Source organism: Haplochromis burtoni, unplaced genomic scaffold (assembly GCF_018398535.1).
Source record: "Haplochromis burtoni strain Fernald_Lab_line unplaced genomic scaffold, NCSU_Asbu1 Contig_435, whole genome shotgun sequence".
NCBI classification, from domain to species: Eukaryota; Metazoa; Chordata; class Actinopteri; order Cichliformes; family Cichlidae; genus Haplochromis; species Haplochromis burtoni.
This window is the reverse complement of record NW_024582796.1, coordinates 106,267-121,361: the sequence shown is the minus strand read 5'-3', so window position 1 is coordinate 121,361 and position 15,095 is coordinate 106,267. Positions and strand designations below refer to the sequence as shown.

Genomic DNA, 15,095 nt, shown 5'->3' with positions numbered 1-15,095 from the left:
GAAGAAAAATACACGTATGGATGTACAGTTGTTGCCTCCTGCTGCTTGCCGGTCTTCCCACAGTGTTTTATAATTGCAGAGCCATTTAAAACACTGCCGGTACGCCTCGTCGGACTTGTATTTAAAACATTTCTGATTGTAAGAAAACTCAAGTCTAGATTTCATTAATTTGGTCCATCTTTATTAGGTCTTTTCTTTGCAACTGAATTTTTTTTGCAATGCGTGTGCTGAAAACTAAGCAGAGTCAATTTGAAGGAGCTCACAAAAAAAGGTTGATTCATTTGACCTTTCAGTCCTCCCACCACATTGAGAGGTGATGCTTTAGGAATGAAAGAAAAGCTCTGTCTCACAGACGAGATATTCCAACACAGTGTAAACAAATACTGTTCCTCTGACTTCTTAATGGACACAACACCCAAAAACATAGTCATGAAATAGAAAGGGATTTCAGAACATCACGAATCTTAAACTGGTCTTGGATGGTTCTTTGTGTGAAGGCCTCGCTGATGTTGATTATAGATTGTGGAAGACTCTAGAAGCCACTCTGCTGCAGTGCCTTTAAATTTTCAACCCTTGAGGTCGAACCTCACTATAAACTTGCTAAATATGCATGACAGTGTTCCTGTACGGTTGGTGAGCAGATCTAAATGGGAGGGGGGAAGAAAAAGAAAAAAGACATAGAAAAGTTTTGCTGCAGCTTTGTATGTGATGCAGACATTTTACAGCGCAGTGACTCAAGGAGTTAAAACAGTGACCGCAGTTGTACAAATATACAGTAACAGTCTACTAAGCCGAAGTATTCAAACACCAAAAAAGAGCCATCACCGATACAAGCCTTTTGTTTAAAAATGCAAGCTGTTGTGGAAACACGAAAAGCCTCTTTCACCATGCAGCAGTTTTGCACAGATGATTCGGTTTAAGTGTGAGAAGATGATGAAAGAGATGTGGAATGAGGCTCCGTTTCCAAAGCAGGCCTGTCGCCACGCCTAATAGCATCTAGCTTTGATTCCCCCGGTGGCCACAGAATAGCTACATTCCTCGGATTTGCTCGAACATTCAGTGAAACACACAACAATGGCTTCGGCAGCCCCCGCCCCCCCAACTACATCACAATGGAAACCTAACCTTGCTCTTTCCTCCCAAACCTCAAAAGCCAAACGCACATATAACGATCACTGGGATGATGCGTGATTACAAAACTGCAAGCAGACTATAAAGTGAGATAATGTCGGCTATGTTATGTAAACTTTTGTCTCTCCCACCAGTGCCGTAGCACACAGATACACCAAACCCTAAAACTAACTCGTGTGCCATGGAGTGTCTGCATGTAGCCAGGCTGCAGCAGGTGAGAAATCTTTTTTTTCTCTTTTTTTTTTTTACATGTTATGGCACAATACCAGTTAGTCACAACCATTCAGCTAATTTTTTATAAAGTATACCTGCATTTAGAGCTTAAAGATGACAGACATTAACCACTTACCATGCTGATGATGTTTGTAACGCCTCATTATTTAATATACAGTACATATTTTGTCTTTCAAACATTGCAGGTCATAGATATTGTTCCTTATAAACAACACTAAAACTTCAAAGAACAGAACAATTGTCACAAACGGGGGTTTCACAGATTTGAATATACTTTAAAAATCATTGTCAGTGACGAATGATGGAGAAAAAAATAAACGCTCGATGAGAAATAAACAGCAGTCTCCTCCAGCAGAGTGCCCGCGGTATTTGTACAGGTGTGTTTGCTTCACGAACTAAAGGTGAAAGACCATGACACATTGCATCCAATGCTTAGAAGCAGCCACCCACTGAGGAGATGCTCTCGGCATATGCATGAACATTAAACAGTCCGTTATAAGGGTTAAAGAAGTGAACGACCAGTAGTGGCTTGCTGCAGCAGCCAGTACCAGAGTTAAAGAGTGCCTGATGGATGAGGGCATTCATCTGCCTTCCTCCTCCTCCGCTTCCTCCCTCGGTCCATCACGAGGAAATCTCTGACATGTTCTGTCTTTGAACTAATCAGTCCCTCTTCTTGTCCTGCTCCTCAGCCACCTCCTCCACCTGATGCCCGGGGAAGGCGTGGTGATACAGGTGCCTATGATTGGCTGCTACATTATACAGCTTGTAGAGAGCCTATGGAGAGAACATGGAGCTGGTTAGTTATTTATCTTATGGATTACTTTTGCAGGAAACACCGGAGTTACATTTTCACACATACACAAGATCACGAAAACAAAGTCCATTCATTCATTTACCCATCATGCATGAACATGCTTATAGTATTAGAAAGCTGGTAAAGCTTATATTTCTAATATAAGCTGGTAAAGCTAAAGCTATGCACACATATTTTGTACAATGATCAGTGCATATCAAGTGGTTTATCACTGCATCTGTATACTTTTAGAAACAGAAACCGGGAGCTGGGATTTGGGTTTCTTCTTTAATCTAGTCATATGGATTAGAAGCATTTCAATACTGATGTTTTTTTGACTTCCTTTGTACCTTTGTAGACCTGAAATCAAGTTATTCTTATATAACTTATTCACTCTGTTTGGTCTCTTTATTTCCACACTGCTGAAACATGCACAGCAGGCTTCCAGTGGCTACTTTTATCAGTTTTCTTCATTCATATTTGATTTGAAACACTAAATCAGCTGCTTCATAAATGTTACATCTGCTGATTCTGACAACAAAAAATGGAAAGAGAAAGTAAGCTCCCTGAGAGCTGTTGTAAACCTGCTTGATTTAAGCCTGATTTAATAAGCTTAAAATGGGAAATCAGGGAGCACTCAGTTGATGTCTATACACAGCCCACTGTTTACATATAAAATTTAAACTTTAGGTCATTTTTCAGGACAATCCGAGTATATTTTCTGCACAAAATATGAAAACAAACTCAATTTGAATTTGATTAACACGTCATTCACAATCATTCACAACTAAAAAGGCTATAGAAGGTTAAAGATATGTAATATAATCTGCTTTAAAGTCAAATGCCATGGATTTATGAGTCTCGGCTTTTTCAGTCCTGGGCACATTTTGTTTCAGAAGTTTAGACCAGGAAGGGAAGCAGTCTGTTTGGAAAAAGCTTTGTTTGCATCGGGCCAACGGCATTAAAAACTGCCCTATTACCATAAAAATAGGCCTTTCATCAAAGTGCTGATCGGCCTAATAATAACTATTATTCATAGAGTAATATAACAATGCAAATTTTGATCCAAGAGGGAAATCATCTGAAATCTTAATTTGAAAATATCTTCAGCAACTGTTTAAACTATGTATAGATGAGCCCAATATGATTTCAACCATCAAAGCTGAAAGCAACCTGTTCATCAACAGTATCAAATCTCTTAGAGTGGAGAGGAGAGCAGAGGCCGTGATATCTGCTAAACTGAGATGGTTTACTGTAACAGAAAAATCAGGCGTTCATACTATTCATCATAACAGTCAAATAAAGTCATTAAAAATTAAGACAGAGAATTTTTAATTCATAAAGCAGCCTTAAGGTGTGAATTGAGGTGTCTTCATTCAGGGAACATAAGGCTGCACAAGAGGAAATTTAACTGTAGCTCAGATAATTTGAGCAGAACTTGAGTTTGATGACAACAATCTCATAGAAATGCACTAGTAGCAATGTGTTCTTGTTAATACTTCCAATTGATTTGCTCCTCTTACCTCGTTTGTGCTCCCCTGCAGAGGCGTTAAAAGAAACAAACATACAGTGTGAGCACATGTAGTGAACATGTAACACAAACAGCACATGCAGATTCTTCGTTAACAGTGCACAATTGTTGCTCTTAGGCTTGCAGGGATTTGTTGCCGCCACTAATAAAGGAGGTTTTTGCCCCCTAGTGGTTTAAAGACACTCTTTCATTTCTAACAGATGTGGATGGATACTGTGTATTATATTTGTCTTTAATGGCTAATTTTAAAGCAAGAAAGCCATATTCTCATATTAAAATAGAGTAAATGTGAACAGATAAAAGAAAAGGTAATGATTAATAATTATTAATTATTTTTACCAGTGACTCTGGTTTCATATGTTTTTCCTCAGTCTTCATCCTTTGTAACAGCTAGAGCAGCTAGAGCTCCAACCATGTGTTTTATTGCTAATAGCAAATCTCATATCTTTTGTGCTGCTGTTAAAGGCTAAAGATGTGAACGTTTCCCTTCTAAACCATGAGGTAATTTAATGACACACATCAGTGAAGTTGATTCAAAACACACTTTAACTAAAATACAGCAAAAGTTCAAAGTGTTCTGATAAAGTGGGGATATGGCATGACCTTTAAAGTGTCTGCTTATTTTTATTTGTTCTCTAAATAGGGTCAAAAACATTAAATCACTAGAGATTATTAGCTTATTTTAACCTTCTGATCAGTTCACAGGAAAGGAGCTGATATGCATTATTATTTTAGTTTGTTAAAAATTTCTATGCTTATTTGGATGAAATTGCTCTTTAGTGTTTGTTTACAGTACAGCTTCAGATCCAGATGTCCAGCAGCAGCCTGTATTCAGTTTGAATATTGCTATAAACTGCTATGGATCCATTTATGTCTTTTATTTACTGTGACATTTAAATTCACCCAATAAAGCTGTAGCTTCTGCTTTCCCACATTCATTGATGAAGATTTCACATAATTAAGCAGTGTGTTGTCCCACTTGCTCTTATAGTACTACAAATCTATTCTCTACTCGTAAAAGTGGGGTACATGCTGCTCTCTGCTGCATCTGCATAAAGGGAGGGTTTGTACAATAATGCTACTGTCAGTGCTTGATGATTTGGTGGATTGCCTCAATCTGAGACTGAAATAATTTTGTGCATGTTTTTCATCTTATCTGCTTTGCCACAAATGGTTCATTAAATTCTTTAATGACAGAGTCTTGTCTCGGGTTTGATAACTAAAGGCTCCACCCTAAAACGGGTGGAATATATATTAAAATCTTTGATTATTCACTCTGAAATATTCTTAGACAGTTTGCTTTTGAGGGTAACATTGTGATGTTTATCCAGTTGAATTGAGGTTTGCAAATGTGAAAAGGGTTGATTACATCTGGAAACATATTCCATTAACATTACAGGACACTGTAAGGACATTCTGTTTGGGAGTCGAGCCCCCGTAAAAGTTTGAACCTACAATCGTTCCTAAACTAATCAAACCGCAAGAGATACCAGACCTGATAACAGTATAAGTGCTCAAAACCTGAATGCATGTGATGATTTTCACTCACCTGACATCTTTTCAATACCAAACAAATCGTTCTCCTTTTTTCTTACTTTTATAAGTTGTACAAAGTCTAAGCAGCCACCATTACCATCTAATTACTGATAAGTTAGACAGGTTATTCTTTTTATTTACCTGGTCCCACAGCGCACCAGCAACCTGGTCAATGACGGCACCGAGTTCTCGGTATTCCCCAGAGTATCGGATGTAAGCCCAGGTGCACAGAGTGATCAGTGCCAGGCCGAGGATCATGTTGCACAAGCTGGCAATGATGTCCACGCCCACAAAGCCTGTGATACCCGCGGCTACGTACATGACAAAGATGACCACGAACAGTGTGGCCGGCGTGCGGGCTGCGTGGAAAATGTTCTTGGAGTCATTGTGCTTGATGTACTGGACGAACACCTCGTCGATCTCTCCCTCCAGCTGCTGCAGGTAGCGGCGGCTGAACTCTTCACCTCCCATCTTCTTCACACCCTTAAACACCTGCAGCGCCTCCTCTCTGATGGCGCTATGTCGGGCTTGCAGCTCACTGGGGGCCAGGAAAGGCCGATCACCTCCACAGACCTGTGCGAAGTGACAGCAGTGAGTCGGTGAAGTCACTTGGTAGCTACTGGACATTCACTTACAAATCTGTTTTCACCTACCTCCTCCATTTTCTTGTTGTACAGATCTTTTGCAGCTGCAACAGCTGCTAAATTATTTGCCTCAGCTGTGGCCTGAGGGGAAGCAAATGGAAATATCATGTAAGGATCAATGTCAGCAAGCAGAAATTAACAGTATGGATAAGCTTACAGCAGTGATCAGAGGTTTACGTCCACTCATCATTGATTTTCATGGTTATTTGGGGCTTTTAAGGATTTCTTTGAACTCTTCTTATATTATTATTAGATTCAGGCTCAAATATATACATACATCTAAGCTCATATTTTGTAGTATTTTTAGTAGCCATCCACAAACTTCTGGCATAATTATGGCTGGATATTTGACCACAGCCCTGGCTTTTAAGCATAGTCAACAAATTTTCACTAAGGTTGAGGTTGGGGCTTTGGGAAGGCCATTTCATAACTTTTGATGTGTGTTTAGGAACATTGTCTCATAAGTTTCCTCTAGCTGTTGATCTGAGACGAAGTTGAAGAATTTGGAGATAATCCTCCTCCTTTATTCCATCCACTTTGTGCAATGTACCAGTACCACTAGCAGCAAAACAGAGCATGATGCTAGCACCACCATGCTGAACAGCTTGTACAGTGTTCTTAAGTTTGAAGGCTTGAGCCTCGGTGGTTCCTGCGTTGTTCCTGAAAATCCTAATGAAGTTCCTCTCATGTAGGGGCAAGTTTGGGTTTTCTTCCAGACCTTAGCAAAGTGGTGACACATTTGTTTGAACTGATTATCTTGGAACCTGCAGTTGTTTAGAAATGGCTCCAAGAGATCTTCCTAACTTATCTAACTCTACATTTCTACTTCTTGGATCTTCATTGAGTTCCTTGGAGTTTCCCATTGTTCTGAGTATTGATCAATCCAATGATTGCTGTCAAACAAATTCTTTTTATGCGGCAAAGACAAACTACCAGTTGCTGTCAATCATGATCATTGATGAAAAGTTAACAGACCTCGCTGTCACAGTTTAAAATACTGCGAGATCAATTAGAAGACTAAAGTAACTGTAAATATATATTTCAACATGCATGTATACTTTTGACTCTCTGTGGAGTAGAGAAAATCCAAAAATTACAGTAATTAAATTTAAAATTGTGCACTTGGTTTTTGTTATTTAAAGTCATTAAGGATATATGTCATCCAATCATCCTATCCTGAAAAAAAAAACAGTTCAAAGAAACCATTATAATCTCCAAATTACCATTAAAATAATGTCCAGATGAGTGTATGTAAACCTCTGACCATAGGTGTATCTTGAGTGCAAAGCTTTATTGTATGTTAGCAAAATAATCATTAAAAATATACCTGTAGCATTGACTTTGGATGTGGCAGCTCCTCGCCTTGGTAAATTTTGATGTAAGCCTACAAATACAAAAAAAAATACAAATGAAAAAGTTAATTTGTTACATTTGATCAGTCATATGCGGAAATATGGCACTTTAAATAAAGAAAGGACAGAGTCTGGTTGTTGTGCACATCACCACGATGCTTTGTTCTAACCTTGAAATACTCCAGCAGGCCTCTGCACGTGATTTTGCTGCCGTTGATCTCCTTCACATCGATGTTGCGAGGACTGAGGAGCCAGGGGACCAAGACCGTCAGGTTGTTTATAAACTCACCATCAATCTCTAGACAGAGAGGACAACGACTGGTGAGTGTGTACAGCATGGCAAAGTCACTCACTGACAGCAGAAGCCTTCTTTGGGACAAAATGCAAGACCCAAAAAAACCTGCCCAGCAAGGCCTCGACGAGCATTAGAAAAACCTCCAGAGCCCTCATATCTCAATCTGAGCATTTTCAAGATATATCTAAACATGTCTGATCTATAGAGGCCCCACCAGCATCTTTTAAGACCTAATATCCTGATCGCAGATATCGCAGGACAGACCGAGAGGTTCCATGTCATGATTGAAGTGAGGGAACTAAACAATATTAGGTGTTCAAAACTAGAAGTACATTTGCAGAGTGCATCCTCCGCCAAGGTTAATGTCCAATGCTGATGCAGTATTTCAAATTTTATGGGATCTTCTTTTGCCTGAGCGTCACCTCCTCACCAAGTTCCAAGAAATTTGGTTGCGAAGTTTTTCCCAAGCCTTTCACAAACAATACTATTCCTGAATTAAAGGTGCATGTGGTGTAAGTGAGCAATGAAGGAAATGTACCTTTGATTCTCCCATCAAAGTGTGGGTTGGTGGCCACTTTGAGGCCAGGGTGAGGCATCAGGAAGCAGGAGATGTTGGTGAAGCAGGAGTGGATGTGTTTCCGCACATTCTGCAGCTCTTCATGCTGGTTCTCTGAGATCTGCACCGCAAACACGAAGACAACAAGTTTAAGATGTGCTTTGGTTAAGCTAGTCTCAGCAGCAGTAAGCAACCACATCACTGCAAAGGCTGCACAGGAAACTGATGTGACAGGACTGAAAGTGGTGTGACCTTCTATCTCAGTAACATCTGTGATGTCTGACCTTAAGTCTCTTCTCGAGGAACTTCATGCCGCCTTCCTGTCCATAGGGAAACTCATATGGAAAACTCCAGTCTCGAACCAGGAAAATCATGGACTAGAAAGGAAATTATAATTCTTGTGTTATAAAGTGGGCTCACACACTCAAATAATTTTGAGACATAAAAATGTGTTAATAGAAATACTAAATATATTTCCTTTAAATAGAAAATACCTGGAATGGTTTCAGGAAAGTCTCCTCCATAGCTAGTCTTCCATACTCAGTGAAAAGCTGAAATAAAGTAACAATATTGTAACAAGTAATTTGAAGAACTAATGTGTGAGGATGATAATTCTGATATTAATATATAAATAAGTCGAAGGAGTTGTAGTACTGTGCAAAAGTCTTGAACCACACCCAATTTATTTATATTTTGCTAGGAAAAAATGGAAATAGCTCCAGTTATTGAAACATGTGAAACCATATATGAAAACAGTTTATTAGGCATAAACAAAGCTCCTCTTTGGATTGTGGCCACCTTTTATTATGTCTTGTTTCAAGATAATCCCACATTGCTTCAATAATATTGAGGTGGGGAAACCAATCTACAACTTGCAGTGTTTCATTGTATTTTTTTCTTTCGAGGTATGCTTTTGCTGCATTGACAGTGTGTTTGTGTTTGATCCTTTTCATTGTTAAAAAATAATCTGAAAGAAGAGTATGGTAGACATAGGAAGAGATGGAGGAAGATGTGGCAAACCTAAAGGGACAAGCCAAAAGAAGAAGTCATGTTCAAAATTAAGACCTGCTGCCACTGATTTTCAGTCCAGTTCTTGTGTAATCTGGCCTACACCAGTCCTTTCACTCGGTTTCCCTTCCTTATAAATGGCTTCAGCAGCCTCCCTTCCACTGAGACCATTTCTGATAAGGCTTTAGTAAACAGTAGATGTACCAACTGAAGGGTCAGATGCATCTGTATAGTCCAGTGTCAGATCTTTGCTGGGTTCTTTTTTTCTGGTTTCTTAAGTTCATGACTTTCAGATACTGTTCACGTGCTGTAGATGGTTTATTTTAGACCTTTCATTTCATTTTTGTCCTCCGCTTGTTCAGTTTCCTCAAATTTTTAAGGACATACAGCACACCATGCTGAGATATGACATGCTCATACTTTGAGCTATTTGCTCTTTTTATGCTTAAATGATTCATAGGTCAGTGTTAAGTGGTTTATCGAGCAAAACAAAAAAACATTCCTGTGAAAACGGTCAGACACAACAACTAGACTGAAAATGAGTAAAAAGCAGCCAAAGTCCAAAAAGAAAAAGAAACTTTAAAAGACTGTCAGAAAGCCTGGAGAACTATTGATCAAGACCACTTTAAAATATATAAGAAGGTCTGGTGAAACGAAAGGAGGGGGGTAGCTGAGGACTTTAGTGCAGTACTGTATTTTCCTGTAATAACTGAAAGGCAATTTTACCTGCAAGTGCTGAAGGTCGTCCTCTTGCACATTCTGTGAGATGTTGTAAACCTGAGAGAGGCCATTGAGTTAGAGGGTTATTTTCTTTAAACATGTACAACTTGAAGAATGTGGTAAATCTGTCCAGGTTAAATTATTGACCAAATAGTCCATTAGGCATTAAGGAACAAACGGGACTAGCAGGCATAATATGTAACACCTGTGTCTTAGTTTGGTGTGCTAGCATGGAAACCTTTGTTATAAATCTGAGCTTGTTACAAACAGAGGAACTATTTTATTTCCAAAACATGCATGCAGCTAATTAACATTAGACCTCCGCCGAAAGAGGAAACAGGGTAGGGACAGATGGGCCATTTCTTCTGAACAATGATGCAGTTGGCAGGTGTGCTTGAGTAGAAAGAAAAGAACTCGTTTTGGAGACTTATCACCCAAAACTAGACGTCAGTCTTGTGGTGGCGCTATAGGAAAACTTCTGGGGTCATTAATGTCTCTCAAGAATTTCATGACAGTTTTATTTTTAAAAAAAAAATCATCACTAAGATAGTCCATCCCAAACAAACTTCAAAGTACATGCATGCATTTTTACAAATACTTAGTCTCTTCTAAAGCTAAGCTGGATCAGATGACTGAAGGTCACTGCACCTGCATGGAGCTTATCATGGTGCTCAAGGCGAACACAGTGGCTGAATCCCTCAGCGTCGACTGGCTGTCAAATGTGCCTTGCGTGTCCATTAGCAGCACAGCAACCTGTGTGAGGAGACAGATGAACGCATTCACCTTTGCTGCAGGAGTCAATATGTTCGCCGTGGATGTGCTGTGCTGAGGAAAGTGAGTTTTAATACAGCGTGTGGAGTGTTTACACTCCAGAGAACAGAAAGTGCCTAAAGCAACCATTCATGTTCAGCAGCTCGTTTTGAATGAAACTAAAAAGAACGACCAACCTTTGATGCAAAATGTTAGAAACATTTGGCTGATGCAGGTATAAAAAATGTCCTAAACCACAAAAGACTCCTTTCAAGTTATCCAACCAAAGCTGCAGCTACGACTGTGAAGGTGAGAAGCTTTAAGACGACCTGTTGCCAGGCTCATTGAGAATATAAAGGTGTCACTGTAAAGAGGTTAAACAAGTATATGTGTGATATTTAATTAAGCGCTCAATTGCACTTTAGCCTACTCGTCAAGTCGTGGGATGAAATACAGTCTCACCTTTCTTCCGTCTGGTTTGTCCACCAGAAAGACCTCGCTCCAGATCTGGATCCCGGTGGTCTCCCTCTCTGAGCCGCCCCTCCAGGAGAAGCCGGTCAGAGGTTCTTCTGGATTGCCGAGCCAGTTTTCAGACGCCTGAGCACCAACAGATCACATGTTAGGCTAACAGGTCATTTTACCCTCAGTGGCTTTGAAATATTGCTCTTTTTTTTTTTTTTAATTTGATCTGCTGCTTGAAAAAAAAGAAGGTATAAATAGGATAAAGGAAGATAAAGAAATGCATAGCCATTTTATTCCAAGATTACTGTACATAAGCAGGTTGGTGCATGCATGTAGTAATATAATATCATAAATATTCTTCTTTTTTGCCAGTTCCTTTGCTATATTTCAATTTTTTATGTGCTACATCAACTCACAAGCTAAATCGGGAACTTTTCCACCAGCACGACTGAGCCGATTCACGCACACAGACTGTATGATCTATACCACGCAGACTGGAGTAATGCTTTTGCAGAGACTTACATGGTTGTACATGTAACGCAGCATAAAGTCCATGAGGAAAGACTTGCCCTTCCGGAAAGCCCCGGCCACGGAGATGGCCACCACCTCACGATCTCTGACCTCCTCAGACAGCAGGATGCGGCTCAGCGCCGCCTCATCCAGCTCAAAGGTGTGGTCATCTTTGACCAGCAGCACTTGGATGGGCCGAGCTCGTCCGTCTGGCTCTTCCTCCTCTGAGCTCCAATCATAGACATTTTTATCACTGAGGGACCCTGGAAGAGAAGACAGTCGTGGGAAATCATAAAACCTGAAGCAAGAAAACAGCATTAACATTACAGTCAAACACAGAGATGGAGGCAAAATGTTTTATTTAAAGAATTTATTGTGTCAATGAAACACCAACTAAAATGTTGTTGTGTGAGTTACTGAACAGCGAGAACGTCTTCACAGTGATGATAAGCGCACTTAGCAGTCCATTAAGTGAGGAAACAGGAAAGTTGAGTCCATTACTCCTTCCTGTTTCAGCTCCAGATCAATAGCATGGCCTGCAAGCTTGTTAATAATATTCCTAATGAATCAGGCCACACTCTTTTTATCCAATGAGATCATGTGCATTCAGAGGTTTTTTCCATGCAATGACTCAGTGTCTTTCCAGTCTCTGCTGTCTCATGTACAGTGTAAGGGCTAAATGGGCTTCCTGCAATGATTGGAGGCTTTCCGAGCTCCCAAATTCCCCACACTGTAATGTGTGTTTACTGAAGACGAAACAAAGTCCAAACACACACCACTAATTCCAGTCACTGCAGCTGTGGTGTTAATTTTGAGCTTTCAATGCAAATCAAAGCATGGATACAACTCTTTAAAAAAGCAGCAGTGACAGATTAAGGAGTAGCAGACAAAATTTTAAGGATGTGTTAAATGATTAATAAAGGGTGCCAAGAATGCACGGTGAATAATTCAGCAAGGAATCATCCAAGGTTTCGTCTCAGGCTTGAAGGGGACTATCGGGGTGGATTCACATCTCTTGCAATGGCCTCTTCAACCAGGCCTGGCATCATGAGCCTGCCTGGTTAACCTGATCGTGTTCCTCTGCTGCTGCTGTTGCTCTTAAAACAGCCAAAGACGTCAGAAGCGGTCTGCTCAAAGTGGGTCAGCCCAGATAAACTCTCTGATGACAAACAGCAGCATTTCACCCTTTCCCCCCTCACTCCTAATGCAGTCATTCAGCCCCTTCCTTCCCCTTGCAGGTCTGAATTTATAGTTAACACAGAGCATAGCGTGATGTCAGTGACAATCACCAACAGTGATGATGGCATTAACGGTCAGGGTGCAGATGGTGGTCCTGAGGATGATGAGAGGCTATCTTCTGATGCAATATTACATAATTGTATGCCAGATGCACCACGTACAATCACGAGAAGCTCACTGTGATAAACAAAATACACCAGAAGCTGGTTTTCAGGCCTCTTAGGGAGGTCCAGAGAGCACTAACAGACATTTCCCTACGCGCTGATCACTGAATAAAAATATAATATGTCTTAGAAATACAGGTCTGTGCTTGCTTATGCCTGATTAGACAATATTCCTGCAGAGACTCACAAAAGCACGTATTTCTCACGATAAATGGCGTCATGTATTGCTGCATTCAAATAAATAAACACTGGTCATGATACGGTCAAAACGTAACCAAGCCTTTCATCATGGAGTCTAAGATAAACATCTTACTGGCTTACACCCTCTCCTCCTCGGCAGGGAGGATAAAAAACGGTTTGTGCCGTCAAGAAAAGCAATGAAATATGAAATACTGTACGTACACTCACCCCAGCTGTCTCTTTCTGGACGGTGTTTCGCCATAATACTGTCCTTATATCCCTTTGATTGTGGGTTACTGAGCGACCCTAGTCGGTAGTCATGAGTGTATATCGTGGGCTGGGAGAATGCCCTGGCTCCACCAAAACGATGCTCGTCTTGCAGGAGGATGATGGAGCTTTTATCCTCAATGCGATGCAGCCATGCTGTATCTCGCTAGGGGGCGCAGTTCTAAAGCAGCAGCTTGAGGCATGGGACGACAGCTGCAGTTCAGCTTATATTGTAATGTCTACAGAAAAGAATGATTAACGATTATGTGCTTGAAAGTGCGACCAGAAACGCATTTCTTTGTCGCTGCCTTCACTTGAAATTTTAGCTTCTACCGGCAGGTGGCGGTAATTACACAGAGGTTGAAAGGTATGCCCCCTTCATGTGCGCTTTTGTAAAAATGTAAATTCCAAATGGGTAAAGCAGTAGTCAGTATGTTGTTAAAATACTACATTCAATAAATAAATAAATACAAATTCCCCTCTTTATTGAACTGTTACTATACGTTGAACTGAACTGTAACTTTATGAAAAGAAAACATCAACTCCTTAAAACAATTACCCATATCATATTCTAACACATGGATAAATATTATTGCCTTAAAATAAACCACTTTCATGTTGGGTAATAAAGGAAATTACAGATATCTGGTTTTAGACCTATTGATATCAGATAATTATTTCACTTAAATTGTATTTAAAAAAAAAAAGAAAAGAATAACCTAAAATATTACTATAATCATACATCAAAAAAATTCAGACCTTTTCCCACCAACCCTTTGAAAAATAAAGATATTCTCTTATTTTGAATATTTTTATTATTCCTGATTGTATTTTGTGGCATGAAATTATGCTTGTAAAGCATTTTCAAATACAGTAATACCTGCAAATGATAACTTTAAGGGGTCATAATTACATCTCAACATAAATTTTATTCATCCAACTTTTTTTTGAAAAGATATGCTGAGATACTAAACCATAACTACATCAAAAACGAGCCCATAAATCAAAATTTGGTTTGAATAGATAATAAAGAAAAGGTACTATTTTAAAAATGAGACGTCTAGATACATTTCATGTGCTTTGAATGCCCTTTATATTTTTATTTCTTTATTACAAATCGAATATTTTTGTTATATTATTAACGATGTAATAAATACGTGATTGTGGTTAGATTATTTTCCGTGATGCACTCGAATGCAGCAGCGTCCAATAACTGCGACTCCACAAAGATTAGTAACACACTGTTGCTTTTAAGGGAGCGTGTTATTTCAGTAAATCCAACAGTTTATTGTTTATGTAGTCTAACGTTAGTATTCTACCCATGAGCCCGAGGCTAATCTAAAACTGTCAGCCGAGGGAAATGACATGGCAACGGCAAAACTTAACGCTGGCTTGCGGGGATTTGAAGTCGACCCTGTCGCTTTTTCTCTGAAGGAGTGAACTGCAGCAGCAGCAGCAGCAGCAGGACCAGCAAGCGAGTGAAGTTTACTACTGTTCCCTCGATAACAAAAGAGGGGGACCGCCTTTGTTTTTTTGGATAACTATTCGACGCCATCGCACAGTTAAAAGCCTGAAAACGATTCGGAGTTCAAGACATGCTCCCGCCGTGTTTGTGTTGTTGAAGGTATACACTGTTGAAGTTAGAGCCAGTCGAAAAGCTAACTTTAGCCAGTTAGCTAGCGTTAGCTGACCCGCCCGGATGCTAAGCCTCTCACTGGCTCTG

General features: G+C 39.9%; 2 protein-coding genes across 8 annotated transcripts in view; one reads left to right on the top strand and one right to left on the bottom strand.

Annotated features, from left to right (window-relative positions):
* Positions 1-164: 164 nt before the first annotated feature.
* On the bottom strand, positions 165-13,675 carry atl1 (atlastin GTPase 1). Of its 2 annotated transcripts, none has more exons than XM_005946033.2 (14): positions 13,328-13,675; positions 11,535-11,785; positions 11,013-11,147; positions 10,449-10,553; positions 9,807-9,857; positions 8,567-8,623; positions 8,357-8,449; positions 8,055-8,193; positions 7,392-7,519; positions 7,197-7,253; positions 5,879-5,950; positions 5,367-5,798; positions 3,682-3,696; positions 165-2,139 (listed from the first exon to the last, which is right to left on the bottom strand). In XM_005946033.2, exons 1-14 carry the CDS (start codon positions 13,365-13,367, stop codon positions 2,026-2,028), a joined length of 1,689 nt encoding a protein of 562 aa, XP_005946095.1. In that variant the 5' UTR covers positions 13,368-13,675; the 3' UTR covers positions 165-2,025. The 2 variants fall into 2 exon arrangements, with proteins under 2 accessions (XP_005946095.1, XP_005946096.1); XM_005946034.2 differs by having other exon boundaries at positions 13,334-13,674.
* Positions 13,676-14,571: 896 nt separating this feature from the next.
* The window catches only part of map4k5 (mitogen-activated protein kinase kinase kinase kinase 5), a 28,391-nt gene continuing 27,867 nt past the window's right edge, over positions 14,572-15,095 (top strand). For 5 of the 6 annotated variants that reach the window (XM_042213342.1, XM_042213340.1, XM_042213341.1 and 2 more), the window contains exon 1: positions 14,572-14,996. The gene's annotated coding sequence lies outside the window, so the exon portion shown is untranslated. The remainder of the gene's footprint in view (positions 14,997-15,095) is intronic. The other variant, XM_014341264.2, reaches the window with a different exon arrangement.